At 39.7% G+C, this 13,096-nt stretch overlaps 2 protein-coding genes across 2 annotated transcripts; both read left to right on the forward strand.

The window, feature by feature from the left end:
* Nucleotides 1-3,914: 3,914 nt before the first annotated feature.
* Nucleotides 3,915-4,949, forward strand: LOC139129266 (solute carrier family 35 member G2-like). Its single transcript, XM_070694908.1, has one exon. It carries the CDS (start codon nt 3,915-3,917, stop codon nt 4,947-4,949), a length of 1,035 nt encoding a protein of 344 aa, XP_070551009.1.
* A 3,829-nt stretch (nt 4,950-8,778) lies between these two features.
* On the forward strand, nt 8,779-12,477 carry LOC139129933 (solute carrier family 35 member G1-like). Its single transcript, XM_070695627.1, has one exon. The coding sequence runs from the start codon at nt 9,159-9,161 to the stop codon at nt 10,185-10,187; it is 1,029 nt and encodes a 342-aa protein (XP_070551728.1). The 5' UTR covers nt 8,779-9,158; the 3' UTR covers nt 10,188-12,477.
* The last annotated feature ends 619 nt before the right edge of the window (nt 12,478-13,096 follow it).

Consider the following 13,096-nt stretch of genomic DNA (forward strand, 5'->3'; position numbering starts at 1 on the left):
ATCATTTCACTGTAATAATTGTGAATAAAAGTATATGTACTGTCTGTCACATGAACATCTTGCCTCGGCAACTCTGTCAGGCTTGTATTCTTTAATTAAAGGTATACAGTCACCTGTAATCTAAATATGCCCATATATGGTCAACGGGGCGTTCCTTGGTATTCAAAATGCCCATTTGAGGGGGTGTTTTTAAAAAGCGGTCACCCGCTTAAATCTGTGATTGGTTAGATTTTTCTTTCCATGGTAACTGTAGCAAAATTGGAACAGGTGACAGCATACCTTTAAGCTCACTTAGGGCAACGAACAATTCCTAAAGCCTTTGGCTGAGGTAAGGTAATGATTCGGTGCAAGCTATATGTTAAACTGAAACCTGGCATACATTGAAAGGCTCCCCTTATGCTGTTGCAATGCTCTACTGTTGATATCTGACCAGTTTTTAAGGAAAGAGATGTATAAACTTATCTGGGTAAACGCAAAGGCTGGAACATAAATGAAAAGTTTCAATGACTTTGTTTTTATTTGAATTACCAATAACGAAGAAATACATAAATATACCTTTTTGTATTATAACTCTTAAAAGAAATATAAGATGTGTATATACCATACAGTAATGTATCCTTGGCTTTCATGTAGCACTCTTGTATTGTGGCATGAGTATTCCACTGAGGAGCATGTCCTTCTTTTACTGTAGGTCACTTTACGTCTCCTTAACCCAGGTGGATACCTGGGCCTGTAAATTGGCTATTTGACCCTTCATGACCTTATATCCTGGCATTTTTGGTGATATGAGGGAATTCCAAATGCAACTTTTTCCCCTAAAAATGCATCTATGTGAAAATGCACAAGGTCACAGTGAGGCCCGGTGGAAATGTGGTTGAATGTTACAGAGTTTTCAATCAACCTAATGGATGTACATTAACCCTGCCTTTGAGTGCTGTAATTTTTCCCGCCAAAATTTTACAGCAACATTTTACCAATTTTATGAATTTTTGCTGCATTTTTTTGGATAATTTTGGACCAAATAGACATCACATTTCATTGGCTATAGTTGTTTTACCAAGTTTTGGCAAAAATCTGAAAAAATTGACAGAGGTATATTTTACAAAGGCGACAAAAATTGACTGTGGCGCTCAAAGGGTTAACAGAAATACCAGGATGTATATCAGAAGGGACCACGGAAATGGTCATGTAGGTTTTGGTTCATAGCCTGTTGTGAAGTACGTATTACGTACAATATATGTACAAGAACTGAACAAATACTAGACTTGCACCACGTCTGTGGGCATATAAATATCGAAGCAGAACACCCTTTAGCAGACTGTCACATTAGAAGCAGGCTGTCGCATAGATCGTTGGGTGAACGCGACGGCCCACACCAGATAGAAACTCACTGCTGCCCGGCCATAATAACTGAACGCTCCCTTATCTTTTCGCAAAAAGCGTGTCATGCAAAGTAACACCTCTCTTTGTTTCGAAACGCAGGATCTGTTGTTATCAACATCTAAAATTTACATGATTAATGAAGAACAAAATACTGGCATCAGAGAAGAATGATAAAAAGGACACCATAATGTTCACTCACAAACGCTGCTTAAAAGTCAATTGTTCAAATGATGACATGGGAAAAATACGTGGTAGTTACAGAAATCATCGGCGGAAATACAAACCACAAGACTTAGCACGACATGTGTAAACTGCCATTATTGAACTGAGACACGTGACGAAGGAATGTGGCATGAATACTAATCAGAAGCATGTTTTGTAACTATCGATATGAATTCAAAGTACGCGGTACCACGCATGTATGTAAACTTGGTATTCTCTCTGTCTGTGTCTGTGTCTGTGTCTCTCTGTGTGTCTCTCTCTCTGACATTATGTATAATATATATATATATATATATATATATATATTATATATATATATATATATATATATAAAATGGATAAAATATTGTTTTAAACAAAGGCATTTAAACAATGGCAAATGCCAAAACCTGAAAATCAACAATTATGAATATACTCCGAGGTTTCGGAGATTAACAAGCCCAGTTCGCCTACCAAGCGCCGCCGTGCTGTAAATAAAATATCAATTCATACTAGCGCTGCCAGTACAACAGAAGAACGGCAATATAGGCATAACATGTATGATAACACAGCATCACTAGTGATAGAGAATTACCTTCAGTAACAACTGAGGAGCTCAGTTTCCAGCACCTTACCAGCGACATATTGATGAACAATAATACCGTCGACGACCGCAACCCCGGCATATCCCGATACACACGAACAGACATGTGCAGGTCACAATATGTTCGACTTCGCATATTCGACCTTTTACCTCCTTTGATATAACCAGAAACGCCTAGGGAACCGTCATTCGGAGTTTCCAGACCACTTGTCGTCATCGTCTTGGTATGGGCGTACAACATGTTTCTAGAAATTGGAAACGATACAGAAAATCGTAACTATCAAAAAGTATATGAAACGATACTATTTAGTGTCGTGGCGATTTATTTAACATCTTTGTCATTGAGTACAAAATAAAAAATAAAAATATGCCAAAACAATTGTTTCCTTTAGCATGCTGCTGAAAATTGTGGGAGGTAGGTAGAAAAACTGTTTTTCTGTTTTTCTTTTCGTTGGCTGGGCCCCCATCAAATACGGGAAATTTATCGCCAGGGTATATCGGGTTAGCGAAAACAAAAGCATTTTTTATTTGGCCTTATGTTGGTACCGACATAAAATGACTTACAAGCGCCCTCTTATAATATGATATGTCCTCGCAGATAGCAAGTTCACTTCTTCCCCGGACTCGGTAGGTGGATTTTAGGCAGATCAGTCCGCATGAGCGATATTTCCGAAATCCATAATTAAACAAAGTTTATTCTTAGTGAGCGCCAGTGTTGTTTCATTCCCGACAGACGTCGTCATATTTCTTCACATCAGTGGTGGGCCCAGTAACAAAGAGCTCTCCAGTTAGAAAATATCTGAAAAATAAAGCACACCTAGCGACAATACACGACGAGATTTTTACCAGTTCACGAGATATATGCACGAGCGATAGCGAGTGCATATGACGTGAACAAGTCAAAACCGAGTGGTATACCGTCGCTGGGTCTGATTTATTGTTAGTGTATCATAACACCGGATATTCAGGCATGAAACGTCAAATAAAAGATTTTTGCTCAAGCTGAGAGCTAGAGCGTGAGCCAGCCGTAGTATATCACAAATGTACCACGGTTCTTTTCGCGTCTCGACCAATCAGATCGCTGTATTTGCGCATCAATATACTGGTATGATATAATATACAATATGGTCATAAGGACAATCCGTCAGAATCAGCAATGTAATTAGAAGTCACATTTTATGTTATTATAATAACGTTTGTTATGATTCACCTAATGACGTAATAATGTGCATAGGATTGAAAGCTGTTCTAATGAACTTTGGCTGAGACAGTCGCCACTGCCTACCAGCAACAGTTTGTCGGTGTAAACAAGTAGCGGCAAATGCGTACCATCACATTTGCTACACTCTTTGCACAGGACGTGAGAAAGGCGCTGGGGAATGTTTAGTACTGGACAGGGAGAGCTGATGCACATCGAATATAGCAAGGACTAAAGCTCCTCGTACCTTATCCAGGCTCTTACGAAATGTGAACGTGAACAGAGCGAAATGTCTTTGCAGAGGATCTGCCTCCGGACTTAGCTCTGATCTGCCTGCCCATACTGCCCACAAGAGACCGGGGCATACTCGGGCCAAACGTTCACGTGACAACCTACCTCTGGCCTTTAAGGCAGCGACGTTTGCAAATCTTATCGGCGTGAATATTAGGATTTTCAGAAGAAACCGTGACAGAGAGGACGAAAACACCTAGGAGAAATTTGGACCAGAACGGATCGGTCAGTGTGACGATGGCGAAGGAAAGTACAGAAAGTGATCGGTTGGTAGGCAGTAGAAGTCCAGCGGCAGACGGTGATATCGAGAATGGCGCCGATTCCAACCAAAAGGGCATTTTTCATTCACTCAGGGGAGTGTGCCTGGCTCTCCTGGCCGGGCTGTTTGCAGCTCTCAATAACACGGTAACTGTTTTCTTGGAAAATCTGCACCTGACGCCGTATCAACTGCTGTTGTTGATGTACGCCGGGAGTCTGATTTTGATGACTATCGCGATACTGTGTCTGTACGGACCCAGGGCTCTTCTAGCAGAAACACGCAAGGAGCGTATTCTGTTGGTGGCTATCGGGGTTACGTACACCCTATCGGACATCTGTCAAATCCTGGCGCTTGAATTCATCCCGATAGGCAACGTCACGGCCATCTACAGAGGTACAATGCCGATTATCACCCCGATACTGGCCCGGATTTTCCTCAAGGAACCGTTCACTAAGATCCACCTCGTCAGCACTCTCCTCTGCCTATTGGGAATCGTGTTTACCGCGCAACCGGAAACCGTCTTCGGCGACGAAACCGAGGCCACGGCGGAAAACACATCAGACGACTGGCTTGGTTATGTCTTGAGCGTTGTCTGTGGAATCGGTTTTTCCATAACATACGTCACCGGATCAGCGCTGGGTTGCAATGTCAGCGTCTTGGTTGTAAATTTTTATGAAAACTTCATCGGTTCGATGATCACCCTCGTTCTGACGTTCACTGTAGGTACACCAATATGGCAGCTTTCGGGGGCGGCCATCGGTTTCCTCTTCGGCCTGGTGGCCACTTTTTGCCTGAACTTTCTGTGTCGATTTCGAAGCCTGCAGTTGGAGCCGCCGACGACGGTAGTGTTACTGGTCAACATCCAGATAGTCATCGCCTATTTAGCGGACTACCTGTTCTTTGGTTACACGTTGAACTTGTTCGACATCCTCGGCGCCACCTCGATTATCGTCAGCTCTTTGATTGTTGCAATATCCACGTCATATTTCAACGTCAAGGAGCACACGAAATGATTATCACGTGCACGGTTAAGGAAGAATGCGTCTTGGGGACAAATATCCGGACTCTCAAACTTTTACACTTCTTTTTTGATCGACCACTTGTGAGGGCTCATTTCAAAGCTCTTTGAGAAAGGAAAACGTTTCATAGTCTTTAGCTTTCCGAAAATAGAAAATTTTAATTTTTCCCATAGACTTAACACAGGGTGGCGGCCATTTTGAATTTCAAATATCAGTAAATGTCAGGTGATTTGGTTCTCCAGTACCAAACTTTGTACAATGACCCCAGATTTTCATGACTGATTTAGTAAACGAACGGTTGAAAATAAAGTTCCATTGAGGAAGTTTGAGCAAAAGTTTAAGTCTTTCACTTTCCAATTACATATGACATTAAACTGTTATCGTATAGGATTAAGGCAATATGCGCCTCGAAAGTGAAAGACTTAAACTTTTGCTCATTTTTTCCTCAGTGTATCTTTCAACTGTAACTCTTTCAAAATTAAGAATAAAAATCGGGGGTCACCGTGCAAATATTGGTACTAGAGATACAAATCACCCTCGTACGAATATTAAAGTATATGTTTTCTGGAAGCCTAAATATCAGTAAATGCTGTGAGTTGTAAACACATGTATCTCATTTTATACGGAAATGCGCTCTCAACGGCTTGGTCAGGAAATGCTCACATAGCAAAACGGGTAGACAGAAGAAGAACGCATATTCCGATGACTCTAGGATGATAAAGTTCACACCACTGTACTATGCCCTTAATTGTTAAAAAGGGTGGTTGCTATCATATTCAAACTACCAGATTGGTTTTGAGGTCAGTAAACATGGAAATTCAAAAAAATAAAAAAATACAGTGAAAAGGAAGTGTTCAACGTTTCTGCTCCAGTGAGTAGTACTGTACCCGGGTACTGTACACTGATACACGCTCATAACAATGTATGGGATACATGCTCATTGTCACAAAGTCCACTTCGGTAATGAAATTTGAAAGGGAACAAATACATACTTAAATATTGCATAAATTTAACATCTTTTGCTAGTTACACATTTCTAAAAAAATTAATTTATCAACTACGATGATTCATAAGGCCAAAAAAAAATTGTGCTGTTCCGATAACATGGTTTTCAAAAATAGGGTGGGTAGGTCGCCAGGAATTTATTTTTTCCAAAATATTTTATTTTAAAACACATTTTTCTAGGGTTCAGGGCGGTGAAACACTGACCACAACACTTCCAGAAAAATGCGTCATACGTATAAAAGGGAAAAAACCTATAAAAGACATCCTCGTTCAAGCAAAAATCAAATGCCAAGTAACGAACGCGTGATTTTACGGGTTTTTCTTTCCTTTTTTTACTTCCGCTTTTACGTAGCTCTAAAAAGTTTAGGGTCGGCAGGTTAAAAATAGGGTAGGTCGGGTTATCGGAACAGCACATTTTTTTGTTCGGCCTAACACCTCTCTAACCCTGGACCAACCCTCATAAGAAATATTATCTGAAAGCAGGCGCAGCTGCCCTTGCTTTACACTCACCAGTATTACCACCTCTGCCGTCGCTGCGTCAATCTAATGGTGGCGCATTGAAATGCGGCCAAGAGAAGATATCATAAAAAGAAATAGCTTGTCAATCGGCCGAGCTTCAAATATCCACGCCAGCCAGCTACAGTCTATACTATCGCCCACATTTTGAATTCCACATGTGAGTTACATTAGGGTGAGGGTTATGCATGGATGTAAAGCATTTTCGAAAACTTTGAATTATAGTGAAGTGGTTTATACACAAGCAACAGGTTATGTTCGAACGCATGCGATGTTTTATGAGAACAAACTTGAAGCTGAACTATGTGCACAATCCAACTCAAACATGAGCGAATCATTATTTCATGTACAAGACTTAGGTATAAAGGTGTAAAAAATAGGCAAAACAAAAACACATCCAGACCTAGCTATCCTATATTGAAAAGCGAGGGAGCATGGAATTAACGCAACACACTTTTTTTAATTTGACCAAAGTATATAATTTGTATAAAGAAAGTTAGAGCTGAGTTTCCTCACTGTGAATACTTCACAACATTGGCTTCGTGAAATGAATGGGCAATTAAGCGGATGACAAAACATTCCCACTTTCCTACCCGTGCCCAGTGAAAACCAAAATAAAAGAACAAAAAACAACAACAACACAAAAATTAAACACAAAAGCAAAAACGTTAGACAAGGTAGACGTCATATAATAAGAAAGAAAGAGAGGTTCAATAATATTGTACTGAACTGCCTTTTACCACTAACACTGAATTCGTCATTAATTTTCATCCGGCTCATACGGAAGAAAAAAGGTGTCATTTTTACGTAAGGATTATTATGGATCGTAAATGTATGAGGTCAATTGGCCTGAATCCCATTTGCCTCATAGCCAAAGGTCAGTAAATAGCTCTGCCCTATCGAACTCAATCCAAAAATCATAATATTGTTAAATACAATAAAATTTCAGAATTTATTTTCCAAGTGCATCGATAAATTCCTGTTAGCTCAATTGCTTCATGCTGCGAGTATTCTGCATGTTTGAAAATGTAATTTTAGAAGTAAAATGATTTCTTAGATGTCGCCGAAGTTTGTGCTGAAATATACAGTCATTCTTGTCGTATAATCTTTTGTTGGTTATCATTTCCTTTGAACGAGGACAATAACTGCCAATGCTGACTTCGTAGGATAAATATTGTTACTCTGGCTCCCAACCATATCTATGGCACCCTGTGTTAGCTGTACGGGCAAAAAATAAACTTTCAATTTTTACAAAACAAGACGGTAAAAAGGTTATCATGCTAAATGCTTCAAATGAGTTCACACGTAAACATTACATCGTAAACATTACATCGTCTCGGGTTGTGATTTAAATTAAAGGTTTTTTCACACATTATCTAGGATGAAGATATCAACTTACCAAATCATCAGTTAATGCAGTATGCGCCTCGAAAGTGAAAGACTTAAACTTCTGCTCAAACTTTCCCCAGTGAATTTTTCAATCACTTTCTATCAAATCAAGAATAAAATTAGAGGTCACCGCGCAAATTTTGGTGGTAGAGAAACACATCGCGAAGATTTACCGATATTTGAAATTCAAATGGCCGCCATCCCGTGTTGACTGTTGAGGTAAAATAAATTATTCGATTTCGAAAAACTAAGACGGTGAAAATTATTTTTACACCAAGAGCTTTAAAATGAAACCATCACAACTGGTAGGTCAGAAAAGAATGGCAAAAGTTTGAGAGTACGAACATCAGTCCCCGCGGTGCGTTCTACCTTAAAAAAGTAACCCACAGTACTCATTCACTATACTCAACAGATAATAACAGTAACCACAAACGCCATGGTTAAAACATCCTCGGTGCACCCCAAGGGCCGTTCGCTTGATTTCCAGTATGTGTATCAGCCAGCCAGCTAGCTGCTGGATGATGACATCGACAATCGATGACGACGAATTCAAATTTAAAGCTTGAACTGTCAGCTATAAATATATTGAAAAGGTGATCATCGATTGGCTCGTGGTCGGTTTTGCCTACAGTGTAAAGTTTATTGGCATTTGAGTCAACTCTGAACAACTGTGCAAATGGTCATTGTGAATCGTAAACATCTCTTTACAGAGGAAATTAATTATCTATTTTGAGTGGATGAGCTTACTCAGCGGCAACACGTCAATATTTCAAAGAAACAACTTGGTGACCTCGTTGAAAACCTGTCTTTACAAGTCTCTGTTAAACATATCCTAAAATATATGATAGAAACAATAAAGAAAACCAACAGTCAATTTATTTAGTGTACCAGTTACATTTACATTTCAATGCATTCTTTTTGTATTTAACTATAAGTTCATGAGGTTACATATATTTGCTGCTATTGATGGATGGAAAACAAGTCAACTCCTTTGGCGCCGATACTCTGATACGAGATTCTTTGACGTGGAAGAGCTATACATTTCACCCGACTCGAAGTGATCTGGCTGGAGGAATATTCCAAACAGCCCATCAGAATTCAGTTGCTCTGACCAGAGAAAGGTCTTCTGTAATGATATCGATGACACTTGATTCAGCGGTCTAATTTGATAGGTAAGACGTTGAATTGAATACTCTTATTGGAGAAAAGTTGCAGTTGTTTGTGTAACAACGGACAAAAAGCTATTAAGCAAGCTCGTTTAGCCTCTGCTCAGTTCGTCCTAGCACAAACCAAATGGCGAATGACATCGGAGAACTCGAACGACTGGTGAACGGACAAGCCATAAAACGAGAGAAAGAAATCCCTCCAGATAAAGCGAAGGTTGGTTTCTGCCATTCTATGCTTGGAATCTCACTCGCTCTTCTAGCTGGGATTTTTAGCACCTGCGAAAACACACTATTCGCAGTTTTGGCTCGATTTTTCGGCGTCAAACCGTATCAAATGCTGTTGATCATGTTTGCAGGCAGTCTTGTCGCGATGACCCCGGCGGTCTTGTGCCTACATGGTCTGAAAGCAATCGCTGCTGAGACTTGGAAACAGCGCGCGATCCTGGTGAATATCGGTGTGTGGTACACGGTTGCGGATTTTTGTGAGGTTTTCGCTCTGACCATGATACCGATTGGTAACATGACGGCGATCTGTCGTGGCATAATACCGATAATTACACCTGCGTTTGCCAGGATCTTCCTGAAGAAACCCTTTACCAAGGTCCATCTGATCGGCACAGTTTTATGCTTGGCCGGGATACTTCTGACCGCGCAACCTGACATCATCTTTAGGAATGGAAATATTGGAACCCCAAACGCATGGATTGGCTACCTTCTCAGTGGAATTGGTGGAGTGGCGTTCTCGATAACTTACGTGTCGTGTTCTGCCCTCGGAGATGACGTCAACACACTGGTTATCAATTTTTATGAAAATGTAGCAGGTTCGATTATCAGTCTCGTACTCGCCCTCTCTTTGGGTTCTTTAAGCTGGAATCTTGAGTTTGAAACAATCTGGCTATTATCGGGATTGGTCGTCTCCTATTTGCTGACTTTCTTATGTCGTTTTCGCAGCCTGCAGTTGGAGTCTCCAAGCACATGTGTCTTGCTAGCTAACATCCAGATTGTTGTTGCATACCTTGCTGAGTACATCGTCTTTCGCCACACGCCAAATCTATACGATATCATCGGTGCCATAGCAATCATATTCTGTTCGGTAATCATCGTCATTGCAACGGCGTATAGCAATATGAAAGGAGAACAACCTGACGGAGGATGAGGGCGTACGACTTTGTCAGACCTCAGTACATCATTCAATGTTGTTCATGTTGGGTGGAGGAATTTTGAACCATTTCCTTGAGACATCATTTGGGGGGGGGAGAGAGAGAGAGAGAGAGAGAGAGAGAGAGAGAGAGAGAGAGAGAGAGAGAGAGAGAGAGAGAGAGAGAGAGAGAGAGAGAGAGAGAGGTAGATGAGACAGACAGACAGACAGACAGACAGACAGACAGACAACGACAGCAGACCGACTGGCAAATATGACAGACAACTGTGCACAGTACGCGAACCCCAAAAGGACAAACTGACATATTTTAAGTCAATTACATGATATTTTCTTGCCAATACATTGCCTCCATCATAATCATTTTCATCGAAGAGCACCATTTACGAGTATTTGTACGTGCTCATTCCATCCGCAGTCATAATTCATAGATAAAAACTTGACTATTCCTATTGTTCAGGCGCAGTCTTCATCTTTGTGACTTCACTCGTTTTGGAATTATTAATCTTTGTCTTGTCATGTGTCTGTTCCACAGTTGAAAGAATATGCAACTTTTAATGATTCAATAACGATCCATATCATATACTATATTTTTTTATTTTGTCTGGTCCTCATTTACGATTAAAGAGTACGAAATATAGTATGTCAATACTTACAGAAAACCCCGACCAACTTCATTTGCTCTCATAGTGTTTTCTGTGAGATAGATTCTAAGTCTCCCTGTTTTCTGGTTCGTTCAGATGCATTTCACCTTTCCATTCTCCGATCAGCTAAACGTGTATTACATCGAGTCATATAATGGTTAAAAAACGCGTCCTATAGTTTACCCATTTCACTTCTGTAGTCTTTTTATAGTTTTTTCCCAAAATTGCCATCCATTCGGACTGAACTCGCACTTCGCTGAACTGTTCTTTGGATATATATTACAAGAACAATTTTAATGTTACACTGCTTCTATTGCTTTTCAACATTTTTAGTGAGTTTGTTTGTTAAAAAATATAGTTTTCGCTTTCCTCTCTCGAACAATACCACCATATACATTTAATTCACGACACATTGTGTAGCATATGAAATTGTAGAAGTTCACTAAGGCTGATTTTTACATATGTGTTAGCTTTTGGGTCACTTATCCCGGAACGGCTGTTTTCGGCAGTTATAACTTGGCGATTTGTTTTACAAAAAAGATAAAAATAACAGCGGAAGTTGCATTTTGGGGCTTCATCAACTCAATGTATTTTGAATCATGGGGAAAAAAGCGCCAAGCTTGGCGTTTTTATCACGTGATATGGCAGAGACCATCTTCCGATGGGAAATTAATTCCAGGTGTGCGAAAGAAATTACATTTGAAAACACAGACACTTACGCAGATATGGTAAACTGAAGATCTCAGCTCTATGGCTTTAAATACACATTTGCAAAGATCGATGCGTATCTTATTATCTGACACAGACATTAATGCTCAAAGTTTAGTATGGTTTGGCTCAACATTATGCAAATCATGGTAGAAAACTATGTTCTGAGAAGATTGTACATTAGACAAATAAAGAGACAGTGGTCCTCGTCCTCAACGTCACCTGTGTTAAAAAATCTGACATAGTCTGAGGTGTTGGTCTGCGTCTTCACGTCTACCTTCCTCGATTGCCAGATCAGGAGAAGAGTGAAGAAAAAGTGCAAATGCTTGGATACATTTACGATTATAGTTCAGGGAAAGGTACTTCTGGTTGTAGTAAGCTTTTAAAAATCCTATAAGGGCGTATCTTTGGTTTTACCAACAAAAAATATATTCAGACCATGTTTGTTTACTGATATCCGACGCCTTTATTCCAGGAGCAAGGACAGGCATGCGCGGTCGCAGTGTATTCGACGTAGACTCCATTACACTGAGCTAAAAGCGAGTTTGACTCAACACTTAGGTATTTTTGTGAAACACGTCATTTTGACACGTCATTCCCGTGTTTGTGATCAGTGACAGGAAGTTAATCGGCAACGTCACCGGACATCTCTAAATAGTTCGTGCACGCATTGCACGGAATCTTGTCGGTACAAGTTACTGCGACTTCTATTCAACCCTTTAACTAATTTGGTGCAGATATTAATTGCAATCATTAATGGAGCTTTGTGAACTCGTGTGAACCAGATAACCGGAGCTGCTCCAGTTTTCCCATCCGCGTACCTGTGAATGCTCGTTAAACACGCAAGCCAACAGTTATTTGACATCTTATAGTTACTCACCTTTCAATGTAGCTATGACTTTGTAGCATTTAATTTATGAAGCACGTATAATCAACTTCGGTTGCGTCCTTTCAATGATGTATCCTGCATCGTGAAAGTCGTTAAGTTAAATATGAATAATAAATTGAAGTGTTGAGCTGCAAAATATCTTTTGTCAAGTCATTCCACTCTATATACCCATATTTCTTTTTAGTTTTTAATTGTACAAATTAAGCGAGTGGCAAGTTCATCTCGAAAATGAATTTGCTACCAGCTTTTTCACGAAATGTCATCTTAAAACCTTACCCGCATCATCCCTGTCAATTTAATCTCAGTGCGTCGTCATCGTATGTAACTATTAATCTATTAATAGATAAATCATTAAAAATACTAGACACCATCCGGAAACGTTCAGCAGTTCGAATATATCATTTGTACAATTTTGATATATATATATATATATATTATATATATATATATATATATATATATATATATATATATATTAAATTATACTACTATATTACCAGTTTAAACCAGTTTCCGTTCCCACAAAAAATTTGATTCGTAATATTGTCTGCAAAGCTGGCTACTTTCGTCAGGTGGTTGTAATAGACTCAGTGTAATAGACTGATAAAATTCAGACGCTAGTTTAAAGTTATTTGGGGAATGGATCCTTGACACTAGCCTTTTGTTGA

Source organism: Ptychodera flava, chromosome 3 (assembly GCF_041260155.1).
Source record: "Ptychodera flava strain L36383 chromosome 3, AS_Pfla_20210202, whole genome shotgun sequence".
NCBI classification, from domain to species: domain Eukaryota; kingdom Metazoa; phylum Hemichordata; class Enteropneusta; family Ptychoderidae; genus Ptychodera; species Ptychodera flava.

What these genes read in the sequence shown, in the direction of transcription:
- LOC139129266 (XM_070694908.1), top strand. Translation starts at nt 3,915, where the DNA reads ATGGCGAAGGAAAGTACAGAAAGTGATCGGTTGGTAGGCAGTAGAAGT.
- LOC139129933 (XM_070695627.1), top strand. Translation starts at nt 9,159, where the DNA reads ATGGCGAATGACATCGGAGAACTCGAACGACTGGTGAACGGACAAGCC.